At 42.3% G+C, this 23,525-nt stretch overlaps 1 protein-coding gene across 1 annotated transcript; it reads right to left on the bottom strand.

The window, feature by feature from the left end:
• calcrl2 (calcitonin receptor-like 2) lies at positions 1–22,741 on the bottom strand. Its single transcript, XM_034538344.1, has 13 exons — positions 22,597–22,741; positions 10,658–10,715; positions 10,263–10,434; positions 8,486–8,593; positions 8,097–8,209; positions 7,156–7,247; positions 6,755–6,884; positions 6,467–6,620; positions 4,870–4,930; positions 4,450–4,516; positions 3,463–3,681; positions 2,905–2,946; positions 1–2,196 (listed from the first exon to the last, which is right to left on the bottom strand). The coding sequence occupies exons 1-13, from the start codon at positions 22,644–22,646 to the stop codon at positions 1,918–1,920; spliced, it is 1,545 nt and encodes a 514-aa protein (XP_034394235.1). The 5' UTR covers positions 22,647–22,741; the 3' UTR covers positions 1–1,917.
• Between the last annotated feature and the right edge of the window lie 784 nt (positions 22,742–23,525).

The following is a 23,525-nucleotide window of genomic DNA, read 5'->3' as shown; positions in this document are numbered from 1 at the left end:
CAGCATTGGCAAACGTGTACAAGGGTGGCGTCCCTTTGCAGAGAGCCGACATTCTTCAATTATGTTTTATTCCTCCTGCACCAGTGTAGCCTGCTGTATCCACATTGGGACATTTGTATTCCCAGTATGTGGTTCTCCTGGAAGAACACCGAAATGCATTTGCTGCAAGCTCACTTTCAATCATAAGCAATTAGAAAAACTATTTAATTAAATGTGAAGTGGCAGAGAATTGTATTTGCAAATAAAGCATATTTTAACAACACGGCCAAATAGTGAAACCGGCCGTTTTGACAGCAACAACAAGAACAGAGATCATTACAAAGCAATAGGAACACTATAATAATAAAGTTAAATTTAATAAACCTTTGAAATTGTCTCGTGGCGACTGAAGTGGGTTTTTAAAAAAGATGGAAAAACATTCATTCCTAACAATTTATATAAAACATTTGGCACAGTCTTGTTTTATCTGCAAAGGCTACATTTTAGAGAGAAACATTTAAAAATGGCATCCTAAACATGAGCCGTCTCATCTTTGTTTTCCTCCTAAATGTTCAGTGTATAAAATCGTTTTTATCACATTAAGATTTCCCATCGTACTACAATACATGTCATAATAGAAAGCGAAGATTGTGGGATATTAAATAAGTAACATTTCTTTCTTTCTTACTCGTGAAAAGCACATGTGTGCACGCTCCCTATTTACATTATTTCACAGACCACAGTGGCTGTACGTCTGTTGCATGTGCACTCACTTTTGCCAAAATATCCCCAAAACCTGTGTCCCCAATGGAGTAAACGAGGAGAATGACTGATATTCAGTAGGAGTGAGATTATTGCAGCACTCCACAGCTCCATTATCTCTGCGCCAGTAATTATCCTGCACTAAAAGCTCTGCTACCGGTCTGAATTAGGATAGTTGTAACCCATAATGTTCGGCACAAATCAGTTTGAATCAGTCGAGCCTCAAAATTAGCCTCCCACTGCTTTTACATACGTGTTTTAGCTTTCATGTAGCCAGGATGTTATACCATGCGGAGATGTCATAGTCATATATAGATTGCCACTATCTTTATGCTCAAAGCCCTTTAAAAATGTACGTAAAATCATCATTTTAGCAACCTGAAGATTTGTGTAAGCGTACGTAGTGGGTGACCATCGACTTGAGGAGCGATGACAGTGGGGATACGTTTCTTCCGACCAGTTACATGTCAAGAGTTAGTTTTACCGACCAAAATGCAAACATGACTTCTGTTTTCAACATCAGCAAATAGCAAAAGCTGAAAGTCAAAAAGTCAGATTCTGGTCTTATAAGTACAAAATGAAGTATCCTATGTCCATCGTACACTTACTCAGACTGAAATTAAATCCTATTTCTGTCACTTGTTGTTGGGAAATTAACATGTCACGGTTGAGTTGCCTCTCAGTGTGATGTGGTTTTTATTTTCTGAAAGGCTAAAAGAGGGATGCTGGCTTTTTATTTTTGAAGGTCAGCGATGATTACACAACCTTTCCTAGACAAAAGCATTTAAAAAAACATATCAAAAACTTCATGGGTTAGGACATTTATCGGTCACAGGGGTGTACGGTTAAAGCATTCCGAGGCTTTGTAAGACAACGGATTACACAAACAGCTCTTCATTTGATATATTAACTGAAATACATAAGTGGACTTTATTCCAGCGACAGAACACATGTATGCAAAAGCCGTTACTATACTAGGATTACACCATAATATGAGTCTATCTTTTTCTCATCAGTTCATAAACTGGAGCTGTTGCTATAACCTTTTTTAGTTTTCTGTTCTTTCTGTGCGCATCAAATAAGTGAGCGTGTGTTTATGTGTGTGTGTGTGTGTGTGTGTGTGTGTGTGTTTTGTTTTGGCACCGAAACCACCGCCTCCGTGTGTTTCCCCTCTGGTCAAATGTCGGTGCTCTCCATCTTGTTGGGCGTGTCCGCCTCGCCGTTGCTGCACGTCTTCTGCTGCCCGTTGGCTCTCTGCTGCACCTGGGGCAGGAAGTGGCTGCCTTCGTTTGGTTCAGACAGCATGGCAGCAGGCTCCTCCGAGCAGATGGTGACTCGGCTGGTTTCGGTTATGGAGGAGTTGTGGTGGTAGCTGGTGATGGGTGTTTCATCCCAGCCGGTTTTACCCCAGGCACACTCCCACTGAGCCCACTTCCTCTTCAACGCTGTCTGAGCCTGGGACGTCAACGGAGTTCAAGTTTAGTTGAGAATCTAGCATTTCATCAAGAACTCAGAAGTAAGTTTTTATGAGCTGCCAAACTAAAAAAATTATAATTAGGAAACGGGCAATGAGAACACGAGGCATCATCAGGAAGAATGGGGAAACATTCCGTATGCCAACAACGTTACGTGTCCAGTTGTAAGCTAACTATATTTCTGTTAGTCAAGCTAAAGACATTTTGACACTTTGCAACTTGTGTCACAGTGGAACGTCGATACATCGGCAAGCAATGCAGTTTGCAAAGTCCTTAGCTAACTAACAGTAGCTTGCTAATGCGTCGCTAATAGTAGCTCGCTAACAGCTAACATGTCCCGTCGTCATGAAAAATATATACATATATTAAATGGAGCGCATTCATCATTTTAGTTATCAACTGCACCCCTGGTAAACGCAGGGTGCTAAAACAATCCTTTGACATGCTGATATATGTTTTTGTAGCTAGCTACAGGCATTTCGTTAGCCTTGGGTTGCATATTGTGGTGCTGATTGTTCTCCCCGCCGGTGGGTGTGGTTTTCACAGCATGACACGTTGTGCTCTGGCTCTATGCAGACTCTTTGTATAGTATACAACACAGCAGTTTACATTATCTGGAGTCATAACAACAACAGTCCTGCCAGTTTGAAATATCTGCGATGCATTCAAATATGATGTTTAAATGTACCTCAGCATTGCAGAAACAGAATATAATTGCCACCAGGAGTCCCTGCAAAGCAATAGAACATTGAATAAATATTCATATTTAAATCGAACAGATGAGATTATGCTGTAAATAATAAATGCAAATGAATCATTGTGTTTTATGTGAAGAGCAGGGACCAAATGAGGGATACCTTTTGTTCTTTTCTTCCAAAAAGAATACAATAAAACGTCATATTTCCAAAAGCCGAGTAGCACTTGTTTAATCCAATTTAAGAGCAGAGAGTGGCTCTTAAAATGTTTTAAAACTGATGAAATTGCTATTTAGTTTGACGTTGTTGCTTAATGGCACTTAAAATGGAATTTAATGGCATTCAATACAATTCCTTCAAGCCAAACACCAACAGAACATGTTTTTACAGACCATGTAAAAAGCTTTTGAATTGAGATGTGTTCACGTGGGGAAAAACATGCAAATTATGAATTTGGAATTGCTTCCAGGTAACTTTAATTCATCCTCTGTGAGTAGCAGCATCAGCCTTTTGTTGCAACTCTTCACGTGAAGCTTATTAATAACCCATACCTGGAAGTGGGAGAAGATGTTTATGAAGAAATCATAGATGGCCCGGCTGATGCGTCCCTCCGGCCTCCAGGGGAAAAGGATGAACTGGATTCCCAGCAGAGGGATGAGGATGAGGGTGGCTCTCACAGCCTTCATGTAGGCTGTGGACTCAGCGCAGTGGGTCTCTTTCAACTTGGTGATGAGAACCCGGACGATGTTCAGGAGGAAAAAAAAGTTCACCTGGACAGGTTGATAATGAAATGAGACGGGAGAGACAGAGATAGAAATCTAATACAGAGTCTTTGTCTCGACCTAACTTGAATGGGAGGAACCACCTTTTGCATTTTATATAAAGAATGGCAATGACTGGCCTGAGGGTGGCACTATAATGACATCTTTCAATTACATGTCCAAGGAAGTTAGTCTCCTATAATCTCAATTCCTGTTACTCATTTAAATGGAGAACGCACAAAATAAGCTTTTGTTGTCAATTTCCTGGCAACAGAGCAACCTCACAGACCGATCGAGACCACAACTGCAGGGATATCACTAAATTGGCAAATTCCCACACTTACAATTCACCTCTGCAATGCTTCTCATGGTACACTTATTTATATTTATATTTATATATATATATATATATACACACACACACACACACCCACACACACACATATATATATACATATAGTATATATGGCAATAAAAGAGAAAAATGTAAAGGAATTTTGGGACTGACACTGGTCTGGTCTTGCTCAAGACCTGGTCTTGGTTTAGGTGCTATGGGCTACAAAACGGACGGCCACCAGTGTATTTGAATTGACTGTCTTTGCGTGTGTTTGTATTATGAATTTGAGGTAAAAGCACCGTTCCACCTTCTGTTGTCACGAGGCTTTTGAAAAGTAGTCGGAGCGAGATTAAATCTATTCATAGCAATCCTACTTGACTTAAGCTAAGGGAAGAGGTGATACCATAATATATAAATACATACTTTTAGTAATTACTCACAAATAGTGCAGCTTGAATGGGCCCATGAATGATATAAAGCAGGTGTGTGTCAGAGCTGATCCAGCACCTGAAACAAACAAACAAACAGCGAGGAAAAGATGACATTTCGTACACCATTCCAGTGAGATGGTACATGTACGGTGACATAAATAAACAAAGCTTGAAGCATTTATCATTAGTGGTGGACTCAGCAAATAATACCACAAATAAAAATGTTACAAATCATCTCATCCTAAACCAGAGCAGAGGAAGATCAGGAGAGAGAGAGGGAGAGAGAGAGAGAGAGAGAGAGAGAGAGAGAGAGACCTAGGCCTGTAGTTATGTTACAGTAGACTGCATACTGCAACAATCCTGGCCTCGATCTGGACTTGGGCTTCACAGCTATGTCGATAGAAGAACAGCAAACGTGCTACAGCTTACTTGTCGTTGAAGTAGAGCCCGCGAGCCACGGCATACGTGATGGCAGGAACAATGGGAAAACCTTTGGACAGAGAGAGAAACACAGACAGACATATCAGGCCGACGTCCTGAATCTCTACAGGGAAGTCCGCGGTTGCACCACACTGTTAAAACACAATGTGAAACGCAATACAGGACCTCCATTTGTTGATAGGACACAAGCTATTCTGTTGTTTTGTTTTGTAGAAAGAAATCCATTTTAACTTGCATTTTTGGAAATATTTGTAGACGCACTTTCTTGCCGGGAGTTAGAAGAGAAGATTGACCACGCGACAGTTAGCTTAGCTTAGCATAAAGACACAGGAAAACAGCCAGCCTGGCTCTGTGCAATATGCGGTTGTACAGGGGGTTGTGCATTGTTGCTTTTACGCACCAGTCTTTGTGCAAATGAAATAAACGGTTTATAACCTCCTCAGTGTTCAGCGAAAACAAACCGGCTGCCGGCCGCAGCGTCACATTGGTGGTCTTGATCTTCTCATCTAACGCAATAAGTGAAATACACATTTTCCTCCCAAAATATTGAACTGTTTATTTAAGTTTGTAACTCCAAGCAACGTACTCAACTCTAGTTGCGATATACATATTCAGTCAAAGGGCCACGTGTGTAGAATTTGGCGGCATCTCGCGGTGAAGTTGCAGAATGCGACCAACTGAAACTTCTATCGCGTGCCAAGCGTGTAGGGAGAAGTACGGCAGCCGACGCGAAAATTATGAATTGGTTTGTCCGTTCTGGGCTACTGTAGAAACATGGCGGTGCAACATGGCGGATTCCGTGACGAGGACCTGCTCCCCGTGTAGATACGAACGGCTCACCCTAAGCTAACGAAACACAGCAAATCTTATTTTATGAAGGAAACATGCTTATTAATATTTCCATTTCTGCCCTGCCATTTGGCCCTGAATGACACTGGCCCTTTAAAGAAGTCAGAAAGCTTTCAGCTCCTGTGCCGACAACAGCGAGTTCAAAGTAAAGGTGACACGGAGGACATGCTCGTTACAGGCACGCTATACCTCACGGATATAAAAAGACGTGAGCCTGAGAGAGAGACATAAAAGAATCCATTACTAATACATAAGAGCTGGATGCCTGCATGAGAGTTGAAATAAAAAGGCCACTTATCTGAGCGCAGGCAAATCCAGCCTTCAAAGTTACATTTATGTATTGAATTATGCTGGAAATATGATGTTTTTTCCAGAAGAATTGAAGGCTAATTTTTATAGAAGCAGATTACAGATGCTCTCATTACATTCAGGCGAATAAATGCATGTTTTGGCACTTGAATTTGGAAAACTGTTCACCTTGAAACTGTCTGTTGCAGTAACTCTGCAGTTGGAGTGTTGCCCGTGAGGTATTATGAGGTCGCAGTATTACCCCTTGTAAGTGAATAATAACCTCTCACAAAATGAGACCTTGTTTGAATCTTCTCCCCAGCGTTAATATATATATATGTGTTAATATATATAGGGTGCAGTTGTTGTTTCATATGGATACGATCCACGAGATGGATGCACTGGAACCCCAATAAGACAATAGTTTGGAACGACTCCGGTGACTCACCCCATCCCACGATGTAGTACCAGAAGAGCTGCTGTTCCCCGACGAAGACCGCCACGATGATGAGCGTGTGCAGGTAGATGCCCTCACACAGCATCCAGAAGTAGTTGGAGGTGGCCGTGTACTGAGTCAGCGCGGCCAGGACCTTACAGCTCACCTGACGGGACAGGAAGCCAGCCCACAGTTTAGAGTGACACACTAAATTCGGACTGGAATGCCTTAAGAGGGTTAAGTTAATTGTGGAACTGAAATCCATGAGTGTAATGGTGAGAGAGATGTTCGGGGACCCACAGGGTTGCTGGCGTTTATGGCTTGGTTGTTGGCCACAGTGAGCGAGAGCCACATTATCGTGATGATGGAGTTCAAGATGAAGGAGAGAAACATGTTCTTGTGGAGGGAGATTCTCTGGCAGCTGAGACTCCTGGCGGAGAGAGGGATGTACTCGTGAAGTTATTTTAAAGGCTCTTACAAACATTGCAGGACTGAAATCACATTGTAACAAGCATTTTCTTCCCCACAACTTAAGCTATTTACTCTTGCTCGTGCTGGTCTACATACAGGCAGCTTCTAGCGGTTTCTAAGCCATCGCACACAAACTGAACACTGAAACAGCAAAAGAAAAGTACGAGAGGTATGTGGCGACTGTCGAGGTGTTGAGAGTCAGACGAGACAAGAGGAAAGTCCTGACTCACTTGAAGTAGGAGAAGATGATCAGACAGATGACCAGGGAGACGATGGACATGACGTGACCCACCATGGCCAGGTAGTAGAGACTAATGGCGAACTGCGGGGAGGAAAAGTCGTTTATACATGAAATTCACAGACTAAAAATGGCTTTATTCTAAACTCAAGAAGTAAACCAGCATAGTAAAAGCAAAGGAAAACCTCTGGAGAGAGAACGAGAATTCAGAAAGGAACAGTTTTCCTGACTGAACACAATGTCAGGGCAAATTAACGAGGTTCATGGAGGGCAATCTTTACAAAGACCGCTCCGACAGAAACGCCTGCGTGCAGGGCCATGAGCTTCGCCATCCACCAAGTGGAACAAATCCTAAATGACTCGCACGTTTGAGTCAGAAGACTCTCGGTCTCCAGTTCAGAACACACAACACAAGTGAATTCAAGCCCTCGGGTTTGCGTTGTTGTGCTCAGCTGTCCAAGTGGGAAATAACTTCTGACTATCAGATGTCAACGTCTGTCATAAACCCTCCCGGTGTTGTTTCCTGTCGTGTGTTCGGATTACATTTAAGACACCATGTCAAAAAACCCATAGGTGTAATGTTGCATTTCGTCCTCTCACAGGTCACTCGACAGGGCTTCAAGTCAAACAATGTTGTAAAAGTAGTCCAGGAACATGACTTAACTGCACGGAAAACTTTTAAGGTAAAAAAAAAGTTGTATACTCTCTAAATATAATATGTTGAATTTTTTTTTATATTCAATTGTGCACTCAAATGTTTGCCTTATCTTTAAGACCATTCAGAATTGTGGATGTCTTTGTACATTTTTATTTTAGTTGAGCATTTTGTATCCTCTTTTGATCTTCTTCCTGTCACCTAATTTGGTCAAAAGGTTTGAAATGTTCCGAACACCTTGAAACACCTTGAAACAACTCGTACACCGTGAGCTTTACCTTGAGTTTGTCTTTGGTGTAGGCCTGACACTGGGTGTAGTTAGTCCAGACTCTGTTGCTCTCTGGGTGGTGGAACCACTGGCCCCCAGGATTACACACCTTGGTCACCTTCTCTGTTGAAAGACAACGTTACAATTTACGCAGACGGTAACATCGTTTATAGTTTGATTGAGCTGCCAAATAGACAATGAAAAGCTGACGTTTTTTCATTCGAGGCCATGAGTTATTTTTTTGCAAATTAACAGAAAGCAAAGAAATTAAAAAAGTAAATGTCGCAAGTTGTCCAGAAGATACTGTAGACAACCGTGAATTAAACCAAACAAATTCCACATCATAAGACACACAAAAATGTTTGCACGTGTGTGTGTGTGTGTGCCTTGACGCCTCACCGGCAGGGTCAAAGTCAAAAAAGTATTCCGGGCACATCTGCATGACGGTCCCTGGAGCGGTGTCCCCCCAGCACAGCCAGCCGTCCCACGTACGGTTGCAGAAATGACCTGCAGAGGACATGACATCCGAACAAGACGAGCATTTAAAAAGAGACTTTAATATATCACCGCGTGGTGGTTAATAAGGAGAATAACCGCCTCCCAGCCCTAGTGTCAAAGTGGTGCATGCATAAGTGAGGCGCCTAATGTTTCCAGAAGACCTTCTCAGCTGTAGATGCTTTGTTTATTGAACAAAGCATCTACCAGGAGACAAATGTCTCCCTGGTGCTGAATGCCAATTCCATTAAAAAAGCATTATGCTGGATGTGCAGTCTTTTTTTGTTGAGGAGCTCTTTGTCTTTTCAGCCACAGAGGCAACAGTAGCCCCAGCTCATGCTAACCACCAAGTTCTTCTTCTTTTTTATTAAAGAAATCAAATAAAGAATAATGAGAGGCACCAATGGTGTGGCAGAGGATTCCTGCAGGGACCGATTCAGTTTCAGCCCCTTCATGTTGGCAACAGCTAAATGCTACAGATGCTACATCGACCGTGCGCTACTGAGCAGCCGACAGCTGATCACGCGCTGCAACCTATCACGGTCTCGGTTACGCCCGTTAACGAACCAGACCAAAGAACCGGACGCTCTGTGTAGGAGTGAAAGAGCAGCCTGTTAAACAAGGCTGCTCTTTTACTCTAAACAAGGGTATTTTGGATTCAATCATTTTGCAACCTATCCATCCAGACTGATCTCCAGCTTGCCTTAGTATACCTTTAAGAACGATAAAGTGCCAAAGATTTAACTGCAATATTTAAGAAGTAGGCCTAATTATCCCTTTAACACGTGAACTGTGGTAGTGAGTCTGCGCTGTCAGTGTTACACGTGCCAACAGAGAATCATAAAGGTAAGTCACGGATTGCATATGTTCTCTATTCAACATAGACGGCGTGTTGCCCTGAAATAAACCACGCATCTCACTTCAGCTGGCCCGCACAAAGCTCGTCAACAATCGACGGAAACCTGTCGGTACCAGGTTGTGCCGCGGCATGCTGGGAAAGGGACCGCAAAATAACATTTCAAAGTGAAGTCCTGAGCGGGGGCACAAGAGACAAAGGGCAAGTTTCCTTTCTTTCAGACTCACTTCCTCTCTCTCTCTCTCTCTCTTATTGTGACCACACATTGGAAACTATTAACAGCCAGTAATGCACGTTTGCTAGTAAATTTGCCAAAAATGCTATTTTGAACAAATGTGTGTGAACGTATGAGTCGGTAAACGTTTTCAAATGAAGCGATTGCAATTCATCTTGATGGGGACATCGCTGTGCCACATGTCATGGCAATACACCAATAGAGGTGACGTCAGGGGATCACCAAACTCAGCAGGATCCGTCCTCTGGGGACCATGAATGTCTGTCTAACATTAAAAAGGCAATCCTGCCGGTAGTTGTTGAGATGTTTCAGTCTGGAACCTATGGCGTTAATGGAGAGGCTACCAAAGCACAACGGAAATGGATTAGTTAAAAAATATATCCTGTCATTAAATGTTTTACTCATACTTATACTGATGTAAGTGATTAAATCTGCAGAGAGAGGGATCTCATTAAAAGTGCACGGCAACTCGGGTGCGAAATGTTGTGATTAACACTTATCCGCCATTCGCCAGAAATAAATGTGATACCCCCAGGAGACTTAACGTTCAGCAGGACAGCTGTTAAAGGACATTGAGACGGTCTTCTCACCTTCATCTGTGCACGGCGGATCGTGGATGATCTTCATGTAGCACTCGAACTGAGCAGCCAGGATCTGGTGTTGGGACTTTGTTGGTACGTTGGCTATTTCGCTGAAGTTCTCCTGCTGCTGGTCCACCGCCTTCTCCACAACCGCCATGCCCACATCCTCACACTGGGACACCTGGGTAAAATAAATACATTTTAAAAAAAAGAAGTCGAAAATGAAAAGAAAGAATGAGGTTTACCGAGGACAGAGTAAATGGGTTGGGAGGAACACATGAGACCGATGAACAATAATATGGGTGAACATGCATGGCTTAAAAGAAGAAGTAATACTCAGTGTACACACTTAGCGTGTCAAAAGCATCTACACACTACAGATACGCACACATGACCGCACTCACCTCTGTGCCCAATGCCAGTGCCACTATCAGGGAGAGTGTCAGGGTCTTCCACATGTTTCTGAAAGGGAAACGAAAACCAGGACGTGTTATTTGTTCCAAGACCTCTGGTTCTTCAAGTATTCTGCATATGCAGCGTGACACAAACGAGACGAGTCACAACACTTCTGCACAACGTGTGCTTTGAGCGAAATGCTAACGTCAGGATGCAAACGGTGAAAACATGCTGAGTCTAGCGTATGTATTTTAACTACACATTCGCTCTAAAAGAAATCCATAAACCTAGTGGCAGCTTTTTGGACTGCGTGTCCCTGAAATAAAAAAATACAAAAATGCCTGTTGTGATTTGAATTCAAATCGTTTGTGTGCGTACGGATATTTATTCATGGTGTGTGTGTGTGTGTATTTTCTCATCTATCAAGACAGGAAGCTCATGCTCCCCCCTCGGGGTCAGAGAAAACAGATCTGTGTTTGTTACTATATTTAGAGGTGAAAAGGGCAGCAAGTTCCCCTAAGCGGGTTCTCTCTAATGAGCCAAACAACGGTGAAATGAGTACTAAGCATGAGAAGTCTGAAGAGAGAGAGAGAGAAAACAATACATGATACATAAAGTGTCTCTTTTGTGGGGGAACATGGCTTTATCTATCTACGAGGGAGGAAACTGGATCCACCTCAAGGCCAGCATGACGACTACGAAATAACTTCAGCTGCGTCCTTTCATGTCGTTGTGAACGCAATGAAATGCTGGAATAATTGCATAATTGTGCTGCCGGCTGATACTAAATGACGAGCACGACTCTGAAAAGGTGAATTTGTCTCCACAGCGGTAGTCAAGTGAACCTCTGTCATCCCCGTGCATTTTGTCTCTCCACATAATCACATTTACTTTGTGCAGATGACATGTTCATTATGCAAACCAAACAATCTTCATAGTTATTCGAGAGCAGACGTTGAGATTTTCAAAGAGAACCGTGAAATCAATTAAAGGATACCGAACATATCTACTGAATTACAGGCAAATGAATGGGTATAAAATGACACGCATTGAGAAAAGGGATTCATGGGTTTGAATAAGTGGTTTGTCAACGTCAATCTTGCAGGACAAAATGTTTTAGCGCAATAACTAACCGGATATTTAAATGGAAATATTCTAAACCAGTTTGTGTTATGAGGAGTAACAAAAACTCAAGCCAGGAGGCTCCTCTTTCAGGGTAGAGGAACAAAAAAATGTTTGACACTTCAGAGCAGATGGAGAATGAAAGTAGAGAGAAACTTGTCTGCGTCAGCCGTGTGAGGGCTTCGGGAACCGGTGAACAGTACAAAATAAACATTCTTTATTTGGACTTTCTCTCTACTCGCTCACATAGTGCAACAGATGTGTGTCTGAGGAGGGAAAAAAGGACATAGCCCAGATTTAGCATTTTAATAAATTATGTTTGAGCATTCAAAGCACAATTCAATACATTCTCAGTGATTTTGCATCACGGCTCATATCCAGAGGGAGTGATGTGCAAAGGTTGTACAGAAACAAGCTCTTTGGACTCAACCCAAGACGCAAAAGTAATCATTAAAACATCTGCAGTACATAAATTCTCAGCGTTCAATAATTTAAAATGTACAAACTTTCAGTCACTGCAGTGACTCACGTTTTGATGCTGGAAAGGTACTGGATGTTGATCAAATTACAGAGATATTTCCCTCCACAAAACACCATCTAACCCTTTGGTTGCAAAAAATATCTGATAGTATTGAATTGAACTATGGGAAAATAACTCTACTTATCTCTTGATTTATTCCCTCAGTAAACATTGTAAACATGAGTTTATGGTCTAGTTTAAAGTCTTCTTCAATAAAGCATGATGTTCATGTAGTAAATGATGGTCCCATTTAGAGTACAATAGACCATAAAGCAGGCTATACTTTAGGCCGTGGCTACCTAGTGATTGACAGGTCACTACCACGGCGTAGTCCGGTCTGGGAGTTGTCCGTCTTCTCGTTTTACAACTGTCACCCTTTCGCAGTGTGTTTTCAGTTCATGAAAGTTGAATGCAATATTTTGGTTTCACTAAAAATGTTGTGTGTACTTCTGGTAGCAAAGAAACAAGAGTGTGTGGTCAAAAACTAATATGGCGATGAACAAAATGCCGGCTTCAAAACCATAGTGCACAAACCAATGGGTCACGTCACAGTAATGAAGTCCCCTTCTTATATGAATATGATATTTGTCATACTTTTTGAACAGGTTAGATCAAAATATTTCATTATTAGACAGGCGCTGCTTTTTGCTGTCTTACCAAGCTGAGAAGTAATTTATTTCTGTAGCTACGGATGTGCTTATAGCTTCACATTAGCTTAGCAGGTGCTGTTTGTTTCTGTTATCTTTGGATTGAGCGAGAACAGCTGTTTCCTCCTATTTCCAGTCTTTGTGTGCAAAGCTAAGCTAATCGGCGGCTGGCTGACATTTCATATTTAAAGGTCATCTAACTCTCTGCCAAAAAAAAAAAGAAGCAAATAAGTGTATGTCCCCAAAATGCCAAACTGTTCCTTTACCCCTCTTTGGTGCTGCGGCTTCCTCCACCAACCCCCAAAAAAGGTTTCGGTATTTTTGACACTGCTAAGATCCAATGTTCTGCATAGCTATCTCTTATTTGTGTATAACAGTGTTTGAGTGTTTATGCTGGAGATTAGCTTGGATTCTTTGAAAGCGCAGCCTTCACCGCCAAGTCCAACTGAAGCATTTATAATTGACCATGCTGGAAGGGAAGCTCTGTAACTGACACAAGTAATACAGAGACCCGTCAAGTTGCAGTTCATCTAGTAGAGGTGATACATTGCCGAATGCCCTTCGGCATGAGAAAACCTTTTACTCCATCGAGAGTTGTGTCTCTCCTGCTTTCTCTCTGTCCCTCGCACACACAAAGCAAACAAAGCTCTTCATCTACACCTCCTACACCGCTTTGCCTGCAGGGCAGTTCGTAATGTCCGTCATCTGAAGCCACACCAGCACATGAATCATTCTCAAGGCTGATCTTTAAATACGGAGCACCCTGATTTCACAGTGATAATGTGAAATGATCACGCAGCCACATTGCACAGAAACTATTTTTAGTTAGGTTTAAGGAACAAAACTACTTGGTTGGGTTAAGGAAAAAAAAGACTGTGGTTTGTTTTAAAATAACTTTGTTACTCATTTCACTTCATACGTATAGCTATACATCAATTAAATACTTAACATAGACTTTTAGTTTCACATTGGACATAGGCACTAGTTTCCTGGGTAACAGTCCTGTGTTCGACGCCCCCACGCATCCAACCCCATCCCTCAGGCTGGTGTCATCCGGCACACGTAGCAATACATGCGTAAAATAATGCGCAGTAATTCATAGCTATCCCACGAAATGTTTTCGGATGTTATCCACGTAATCTTGGGCTCGAGGGGAGGTGGATGGGTCCAACTAACAGCGACCTTTCAGCCAGGACACCGCTGTTTATTCCCCATGTTAAGTGCAAAGTCAGCGATTATATTTAGTCACGTAACTTGCGTAATTCAACTTCCGTGGTTATTTTAACCCAAACAAGGGTCTATTCGGAAACCCAACTAAGTGGTTTTGTTGCCTAAACCTAACTGCGTTTCCTGTGAAGATGGAAGTTAACTTTGAAAAGGAGTCACTTCTCGCAGGATTCCATATGAACTGTCTGAGGATACGTTGCATCGCTACATTTAGTTCATTCAACATACTATTTTTGTCGAACCTCGGAATTTGAAATCTGAAAAACAGCAGCAAAAAGTATTAAAGAGTATCAAGACCTTGACTAATGCAGGTAACACCTAAAGTAAATGTGGCCCCATCTTTGGAGCCTCCAAAACTATCAAGGTTGGAGAGCAGGCTTTGGGGGATGGACCCGAACGGGACTGGTACAAAACTTCAAACCGACGAAGAGGAAAGAATAGGGTATGTATAGGGACTGAGTAATGGTTGGAACAGGTGAGCAGGAGGGTGACTACAGGGTTGACGAGAGACAGGTGACACTAATGAGGGAGGGGCAGACAATCGCAAAGGTGAGATAACAAACAATGGCAGGAAGTAAGACGAGACACGTGAGGAGATAACTCCAAAATAAAAGCAGGAAACACTAAACCTGAGAGAAAATCATGAAACACTTGGAAAAAAACAGACATAATTCTATAAAACAAACGAAAGATGCATGACGGTCCAGTTGAAAAAGTTACGAAAGCGGAGATTCATTTATAATTAAAACATCAGTCAATAAAACCAGTGATGAATGCCTGTTTATCTGTTGTGTACAAAGATGCAACTATGTATTATTCCCCATCTAGACATCTAAGTGAAAGGACACACACACTCTCTCTCACACACACACACTCACACACACATTGGCACCAACGGACACAGCTCCCAACCTATCATGTGAACTGCAGCCAAGTAGTTTGGTTCATCTTTTGTTTTCTGGGATACAATACAAGCTGAAAGTTTGCTTCATTTGTGACTTCCTCTGTCCGGGGTCATCGCCTCTGATCAGTAACGGAGGTGCTTGAGAGCATCAGACACAGATTAAATACTAAGTAAAAAAAAACACTGGCAATATAAACTGAGGAATTTGTACATTAGGAAAAGAGGAGTTTAAACTGGGGTCAAACAGACACACACACACACACACACACACACACACACACCCACCACTCTATTGTTCTCCTCTCCCGTGTTATCTCTCGTCGTCCTCTCCCTTTGCTGTTCTTGGACAGTCTGTCCCTCTCAACCTGTCCCTTTCTCCTCTGTCTTTTCTCTCCTACACGGTCGCCTGTCAGCGTTTATCTCCATCGCTCTGTCTCACGTTTATCCCGGCTCTGCTCAGCCCCTTATGGTTTTCATTTCCTTTCATGTCCTGTTGCTCAGCTCGATTCCGGAAAGCGATAAGGACATTAACGCAATAATCTCCCAATGACCATTGAAAGGGGAACCTTACCGATTTCCCACATCAACGTCCGTTTACAGGTCTTGTACTGCATTTATGACAAAGGTATCAGACCTTTCGAGGCTCCAGAGGGAGCTGCATGAAGTCAGATTCTGATGCAAAAGTTGAGATAAAAACTCTCCATTGTGAGTCAAACAATACTGTTAAAATGCCAAATTGGTGGAGTACTCAATGCTTTTTCTGTCTTTCTCTTGGAGGCTGTAGAGTGCTAAATTCAAAGCGTGAAATATCAGCTGATGGAGCCAGGTTTACTATCAAGGATACGTCTGGAGATATTTAATATTTTTATTACTATCAATCAAAACCAATCAAAACCAAAACCAGCTATGACGTGATTGACAATGATTGCCTGCGTATGCAAAGCCTAATAAAGCGTACTCCTCGTATTCTAATGAACATGGGTCCTGTAGTTTATCTTACTGCTGTAAACACTCCAAAATGCCCTAAATCTGGGACAGAAAATAGTCCTCGATAAACATACAATGTCCTCTTGCTGGAGTGTCTGCGTCAGTGCAAACAGCACCACGGGCGATGATCTAAAAGTAAATCACTAATAATCGCTGGTGCCTCTGTTGGTGGATACGTCTCCCGATCGCACCGCATTCCTGTAAAGGAGCCTTGATTTCTTTCTCCATGTGCTGTTGACACACTCTGAGTCATTGCCGAGCTGGAATGCTTGTCTGGTTGCAGCTGCGGAAACAACATTGAGCCACAAGTACATTGTGTGGGGAAACTTTCACTCATAATATAAATAATCAGAAGAAAGCCTCACAGCAGCTTTCAAAAATCCACATCAGACCCTGCAATGCCATCAATCTTATGTCAAAGCTGGGGCCCAATGCTGAAACCAAGGGACTCGGGACCAAGTTATTTCTAATGAATGCGTCTTTTGTCTGCAGATATCACGCACCGTGCAACAAGAACACAACGACCAGAACGATGAAACGGCCCTGTTCGTTTTAGGAAGCACTCCAAATGCTACCCGGAGGTGACCATTCATTCAGACAGCTTCCTGGGACCCTTGTAGCGCAGCAGTAAACCGCTACGCTACAAGGGTTAAAGGCAAAAAGGGGGAAATCCTGACCAAAATCATTTAATTAATTAATTAATTAATTAAAAATATACATTAAATGAAAAGATGAGGTTTTGATTGGATCAAGGAGGGACACCAGACACAAATGATAAAAAAAGACATGTGTCTGAGCCTCAGGATTTCCTTTATATTTAGAAGCATTCCAAGGAAGACAATCCTCAACTGCGGAAATTAAACGTGCATCTCCTGAGCCAAAAGACAATAAAATGCCTCACGATAGTAGGACAAGTCAATGTTAGTGGTATTATGGGAGGGCTTGGTCTTTAAACCTTTTATTTTGCTAAAACAAATGTATTTTTTAGGATTTGTTGGCGAGCACAGAGGTTCAAAATAAAGAAACAGTGGCTCCAGTAATGTTCCCCTTTCGCTGGGAGATATAGGACATGCAGTGTGTGTATTTGTGCCCATAACATATGCACATTAACATATGTGTGATCTGTGCACTCCTCATTGACTCATTCTGACACAGACAGGATACTCCCAGCAACAGACAACCAAGTGGGAGGACAATAACCTTCATTTAGAAAAAGCTTTGCACTTCAAATGTTTCTTTTTTAATATTTCATCCATTAAGTTACTTACTGATGAACTGCTGTATTCTTTTCTGTACACCCACTTTCTCTCAACCCCTTCCTAAATCAATCAGTGACATCCTACATTTCCCAGAATCCCTTTGGAAAACATCCAAGGAGTGGTTATTTTCCATTTAGAAGCATAAGTGCTTTTGAACTCCTCATCCTCTGCAGTGGATTTCTTCCGCTATGAATTAAATCTCTGCACAGAATAAATGAGTGCCTTTAAAATCTGACGTGCTGACACAAAAGCCTGTTGAAACATCTTTGATCAAACTCCCCTGTAGATGCTAAAAATATCTAATGTCTCTATGGCTGGTTAGTGTCCACCACAATGGGAGGAAAAAACCATAAAGACCCTCAGTGTACATTTATGTCAATCCACATCCTCCAACCTCCCTGTGAGAGTCATATCGCTCTCATGGGATCACGGGATGATGGGAAACCCAAACATTGCTGTTTTGTGGCACCAGATTTAGCTCCATTGGCCATTGCACCCAGTGAAACGGACCGCAGATGCTGCTGTGACGTTTGTCCCGACCCCAGAGGTCGTCATTGCCCGAGGTACTTTTTTTTCCATTCGATATCAGCGGAGGGGACGTGCACATTTGCCTCAGAAACGCTGTAATTGGATGCAGTGGCTTTTGGCGAAGTATCAAAGTTAATTTGGGAAATGACAGACACAGGATGGAAGAGATGCTTCGAGGAGCACAGAACAAAAGCCTGGACTAGGAAACCCTCCATGAAAAATAACCTATGAGGTGACTTGAATTGTTCTGCCTCTGCTGTCAACAACGAACGAAAAAAGATCATTTTATTATTAAATCACGTACTTTTAACTCTTGAGCGCAGATAGGAGTGTTTGGCAGACATGTGATGAAATACCAGAAAGATGCTACCAGAACCAAAAGGGATCCAAAATACACAGCCAATCCCTCCAGAATGACCAGGAATGAGAAACAATGGCCTTAACCTGACATTTAGACCCGCCGCAGAACCAGAACCACAAACTAGGGCTGCAATTAACAAGTATTTTAATTTTTAGTCACTGATATTAATTCACAAAGGGAATGTCTTTAAACAAAACCAGCAAATATTCACTTTTGGGAAACTAGAAATTGAAAACATAACATAATTGACGATGAATCAATTACTCAAATTAATGAATGTTCTGTATATTGTGCGTTCCATCCACTAAGCTCGTCATACTACAATGTATACTATACTATCAGGGGTGAAATGAGTATTTGCATCATCAAAGGAAAGCACCGATACCATAAGAATACAAACATGCCCGCTCCATAACAAGATCTGAATTCAAAGTATTGAAGTACATGTTCTTAAAGTATCAAAGAGTACACATTCTGGTTCTGCAAAAATATATATTCTTCTATATGACATTAGCTACTTCAGTTGGGTAACTTAGTCCGGTGGTTCCCAACAACGGGGGCCAGGCCCCTTAAAAGGGTCACAAGATAAATCTGAAGGGGTCAGAAGGTGATTAATGAGGTGGTAAAGAAGTAAACAACATAGTTCTGTTACAAAACTGTTTTGTGGACATTGGACTGAATCTTTGCCTTTTAGTGTACTATGGAATAATTCTACCTCTTTGGGCCTCAAACTGTTATATAACTTGTCTGAGAAGTTTTAGAGGGACAAAGACCTTTGGATGTAACTGCTAACGACTATTCATCATGACAAGAGGCCCCCGACTAGACACTGACACATTATAAGGGTTCACAAGCCAAAATATGTTGGGAACGACTGGGCTAGTCTTTACCAATTAATGCTATTTCATAAAGGTATCACCTGTTTTTTTAAATGTAAAATCATCATTTTAAACCTGCAGTGCTATTTATCAGTCTAGACTGTTTCGGTGTAAGTTGCCTATACTTTTGGAGATATTGTCCGGGGAGATGTCTGCCTTCTCTCCAATATAATGGGGGCTACATGGCACTCGACTTGTGGGGCCCAACAAATAAAAGAATATTTAAAAAACTCAACAGCAACGTCTCTTTCCAGAAATCATGACCCGGTTACACCAGATAATCCATACATCACAGACCTCGCTGTCTAGCTTCATGGAGGATCTATTGTCTGCTTCACTCTCAACACGCTCTGTGGACTATGTCGATGTATTTTCTTTTCTTTCTTTTTCTTTTGGTGCTTGGAGCAACACAAGCCGAGTGCCATCTAGTCTAATCATTTAAGGCAGACATCTCTCTGGCCCGACGTCTCCAACAATCCAGACTGATAAATAGCACCACGGGGAAGAGGAAACAGAATGTGTTTGGAGCAACGCTTCATTTATGTTCAGTACTTGGGTCCGTGGACCTAATTGGTTTTCACCACGATGAATTCATCTCTTACACCATCTATAACAGCTATTACCGTTCACTTCCATCCCCCGCTGTTCACGAACACATTCAGCAGCTCGTTCAAGCGGCCTCTTCTCGTCTGCCCAAGGAGAACCGATTCAGTTTGGTGAAAGTCACTTTTCAGGGCTGAATTCACCCTTTCGGCTTCCTCGAGTTCCCTCTAATAAATAAGCTGCTGTCGAACTGTTGGAGGAGTTACTCTCGCAGCGATCCGGGGAGAAAAAGAGCGTGCGTGTAGCCAGGGAAGGCGGAGGAAGGATGAAGGGTGAAGGGTGAGGAGGATCTTCCTCTCTCGTCCCACAACCATTTCCTCCCTTCTCTTCCATCGGCCCACAAGAGGTTAAAAATAGGCCATTGTTACGCGTACACAAAGGGACATGGAGGGGACTTTGGTAGTGCCTTGAGTAACTTGTAAAGCGCTATACGTACATTGTATTGTTATTATTATTATTATCCTCATGGCCTTTTGATATGGACACACAGAGTCCTGAAGTAGGGTTACAATTCATGATCATTTTCTGATATTCTTATATTATTTATGTTATGTGAAGACTGAAACTATAGCTGGAAACCAAGACGAATGTATGCATGAATTAATGACAAATGTGGCATATCTACCTGGAATATGAGTTGATCTGCATATTTATAGGATATTTAAAGGATATATAACAATATATAACGGAACGTGGGTCCTTGACCCTGTCTGGTCCTGTTGATCCCCTTCGAGGGCCGGGAACACCAACAAGCACCCGGATTTAGGACACGAAACCGAGCTGTCCGCGTATGAGTGATTGCAGACTTGGTGATTTTCCCATAGCTGGACCCAAATATAGCTCCAGCTTGGAGCGATGCCATGCAGTGTCTGTGTGTGCTTCTTGTCCCCCGGGGGGAGAGGGAGGGAGGGGGGGGCTACAAAAGCAGCACGGGCTCTTGCAGAACGGAGAAGAGGGGCATTGCTCCCTCGACACAATGGACGAACCGTGATACAAGAGCAAAAGCTCTCCCACCAGACAGCTGACTGCTGTTGCCTGTGGGTCATGGTGAGAGAGAGAGAGAGAGAGATCATTTCAATGGGGCAAAATTGTTGATACTGTAACTACAACCCCCCCCCCCTGCAATTATTTGTGTGCAACCCTGACGTGTCAGTTATCGTCCCCCGAATCTAAAATAAGCACATGTTTTTTTCAGGTACTTGGATAGGGGGGGGTGGGGGGTGGGGGTGGGTAGGCTTGTTTGTGTTATGGAAGGGAGGAGGGGGGTGGGGATTGGGGACCGAAGTAGCTGCCAAAACACTTATTAATACACTGTTAGCTGCCTGGCAAGAGCAGGCTGTTCCAGTCTAAAACCCACTGGGGGTATTAGGGGAGGGGGGAGGGAGGGGTATGTGGGGTAGGGTGAAAGTTTCCCACGGACGGACGCCGGGGTCAGACCGTATGGGCCAGGAATTCAGAAGTTAAGCGAGGAGCTGGTCTGAGATCGGTGTCCTGGGACGTGGGGATTACCACGTTGCCACACTATATAGGCAGGGTGGGGGTGGGGGTGGGGGTGGGGGTGGGGGGGGGGGGTGAAGATGCTCCACCGGAATGGAGCCAATTACAGACAGAAACACACACAGAGCAAACATGGAAATAAAAGCTGCACTGGCGAATTTAGCAGTGGCAAGTGCGAGGCCAAGAAGGGTATTACAATAATATTAGTGAGCATCACGTTATTACAGAGTGTAAAGCATACAATTACATATATATATATATATATATATATATATATATATATATATATATATATATATACACAGTAGTATACAGGTCTGCTTTCTATGTGAATCCAAGAGAGCACCTCCTGCAAATGGAAAGCAGCCCTGTGTGTCTACACCGCCGTGGTCCCTGCATGGTTTCCCTCTATGTTTGGTGCTTTGGGTGCATACTGAATATCAAATGGTCAGGATGCTTCATTTGCAAACTGCATAATTATGTCAGAGAGATGTGCGTCTTTTTTTCTTCTTCTTCTTTTGCTGGTATCAATCAATGAGAGCTGAAACCCCTCAGACGTTTATATTTATATTGTATTCATAAGTATGTAGATATGTACTGCAACTCAGGTGACACAATACGCTGAGGTGACTCCTTTAAAATAAAAGATAAAAACTACAGTATTAGAAGCGGCTTGATTCTCAATTGAGCCAAAGATGACAGGAAATGCTCCAGTAAATGACTCAAATCACCGTCTTTACTGTCACTCTCTCACCCACCACACCCCTCCAACCCCCCTTTCGCCCTGAATGCTGACCATGGGGCTCTTCGGCCATCTGCTGTGTTTCAAGTTAGTGGAGATGAACACAGCGACACTCTATTCAACTCTATTCTATTTCTATTCATATACTTAGAAATGCAACTGTAGAGGCAGACGACAAGCCAACTCGGGGCGTGACCTTGCCTCAACCTGCATTCATCCTCAATGATACACGTTACGACTGTGCAGAAATAATAATAAAGAAATTTAAAAAAACACCCAGTTACATTATTTTCAATATGACTGTGAGAACTTTCAGTCATGTGTGTGCATGGCAGTCAATGGTCACTTCGTGGTGACCTTAATGTGGTTTGTGATAATAAAGACAGTCCTATGCTGTTCCTATACTCTTCTTATGGTAACTTCGTTCTATACTTATACACTTTTAAATCCCTTTCAATACTTTCCTTCAGGAACAGTAAAAGGAGAATCATACAAACATTGTTTTCTACAAGTAGAAATGTCTTCTCATAGCACCGTCATTACCGCCACAGCTTTCTTTCATCACCTATGGACACATTTCACGCAATAAGTGTCGCCGGGGTTGTTCTGGCAGCCTGGCTTCTTTTTCTTTTTCTTGTTCTTTTTAAAAAAGGAACACAAATCAGACCGCACCTTTTCTTTGAGTGGCCCGTCAAATTGTCGTTTCCTCCAAATATTCCCATGCTCGCATGATCCGCGCAGAGAGGGCTCTCATGCTGACCATCGGACGACAGCGACCATCCTCGATTGCTCAGCCCGCAGCAGTCGACGTGGGCACAGCGACAAATGCACATCTCTTCCGGTTGTCACTTTCAAAATAAAACTCGCCAAAGGAAGAAGCAACTTTAAAAGTATTAAGCTGCTGCCCTTTGAGTGTTTATTCAGCGCATACATTCGACTGTTGTAGCACAGTTAGAGAAAGATATGTTCTACTTTAGTCATCTTTTAGATCATATGTATGACACTGCAGATGCATTATTAAAAATATATATACATGTATTATATTGTCCAATTCAAAGTCTTCACAATCATGATTGAAGGCAAGAGAGAACATTATTGGTGATTTAATGAAATGTATTTTAGTTCATATTTTTCCCGAAGTGACAAATTCGAAGCCTTTATTTTGACGGAGAGGAAGAACTCCCTGTAACATCTCCGTTAGCCTGACATAGAAAACGGTCGTGTAATATTTTGACAGATGAGGCTCAGTGGTCGTTTCAAGAACCAGCTGGTACAGGCACATAGTTACAAGAGGGCTCATTACACGTGTGTGTATGCTGGATTGGTTCTTGTTCAACCAAAAATCCCAATCAAGGTATTTTAAAAAGATCCTAGCTGCGTCACACAATATTCGTAAACTAAGGACGTATAAGAACATTAAATATGATCAATAATATGAATACCAATACTTATAATAATAATAACAAGAACAACACCAGCAACAAGAAGAAGAAGAATAGGAATACAAATATTAAGAATAGCAGCAACAATAACAACAATAATAATAATATTTATAAGAAGAAGAAAAAGAAGAAGAAGAAGAAACATAATAGGAATAATAC

This window comes from Cyclopterus lumpus, chromosome 7, assembly GCF_009769545.1.
Source record: "Cyclopterus lumpus isolate fCycLum1 chromosome 7, fCycLum1.pri, whole genome shotgun sequence".
In the NCBI taxonomy this organism is placed as follows: Eukaryota; Metazoa; Chordata; class Actinopteri; order Perciformes; family Cyclopteridae; genus Cyclopterus; species Cyclopterus lumpus.
This window is presented reverse-complemented; position numbering and strand designations above follow the sequence as displayed.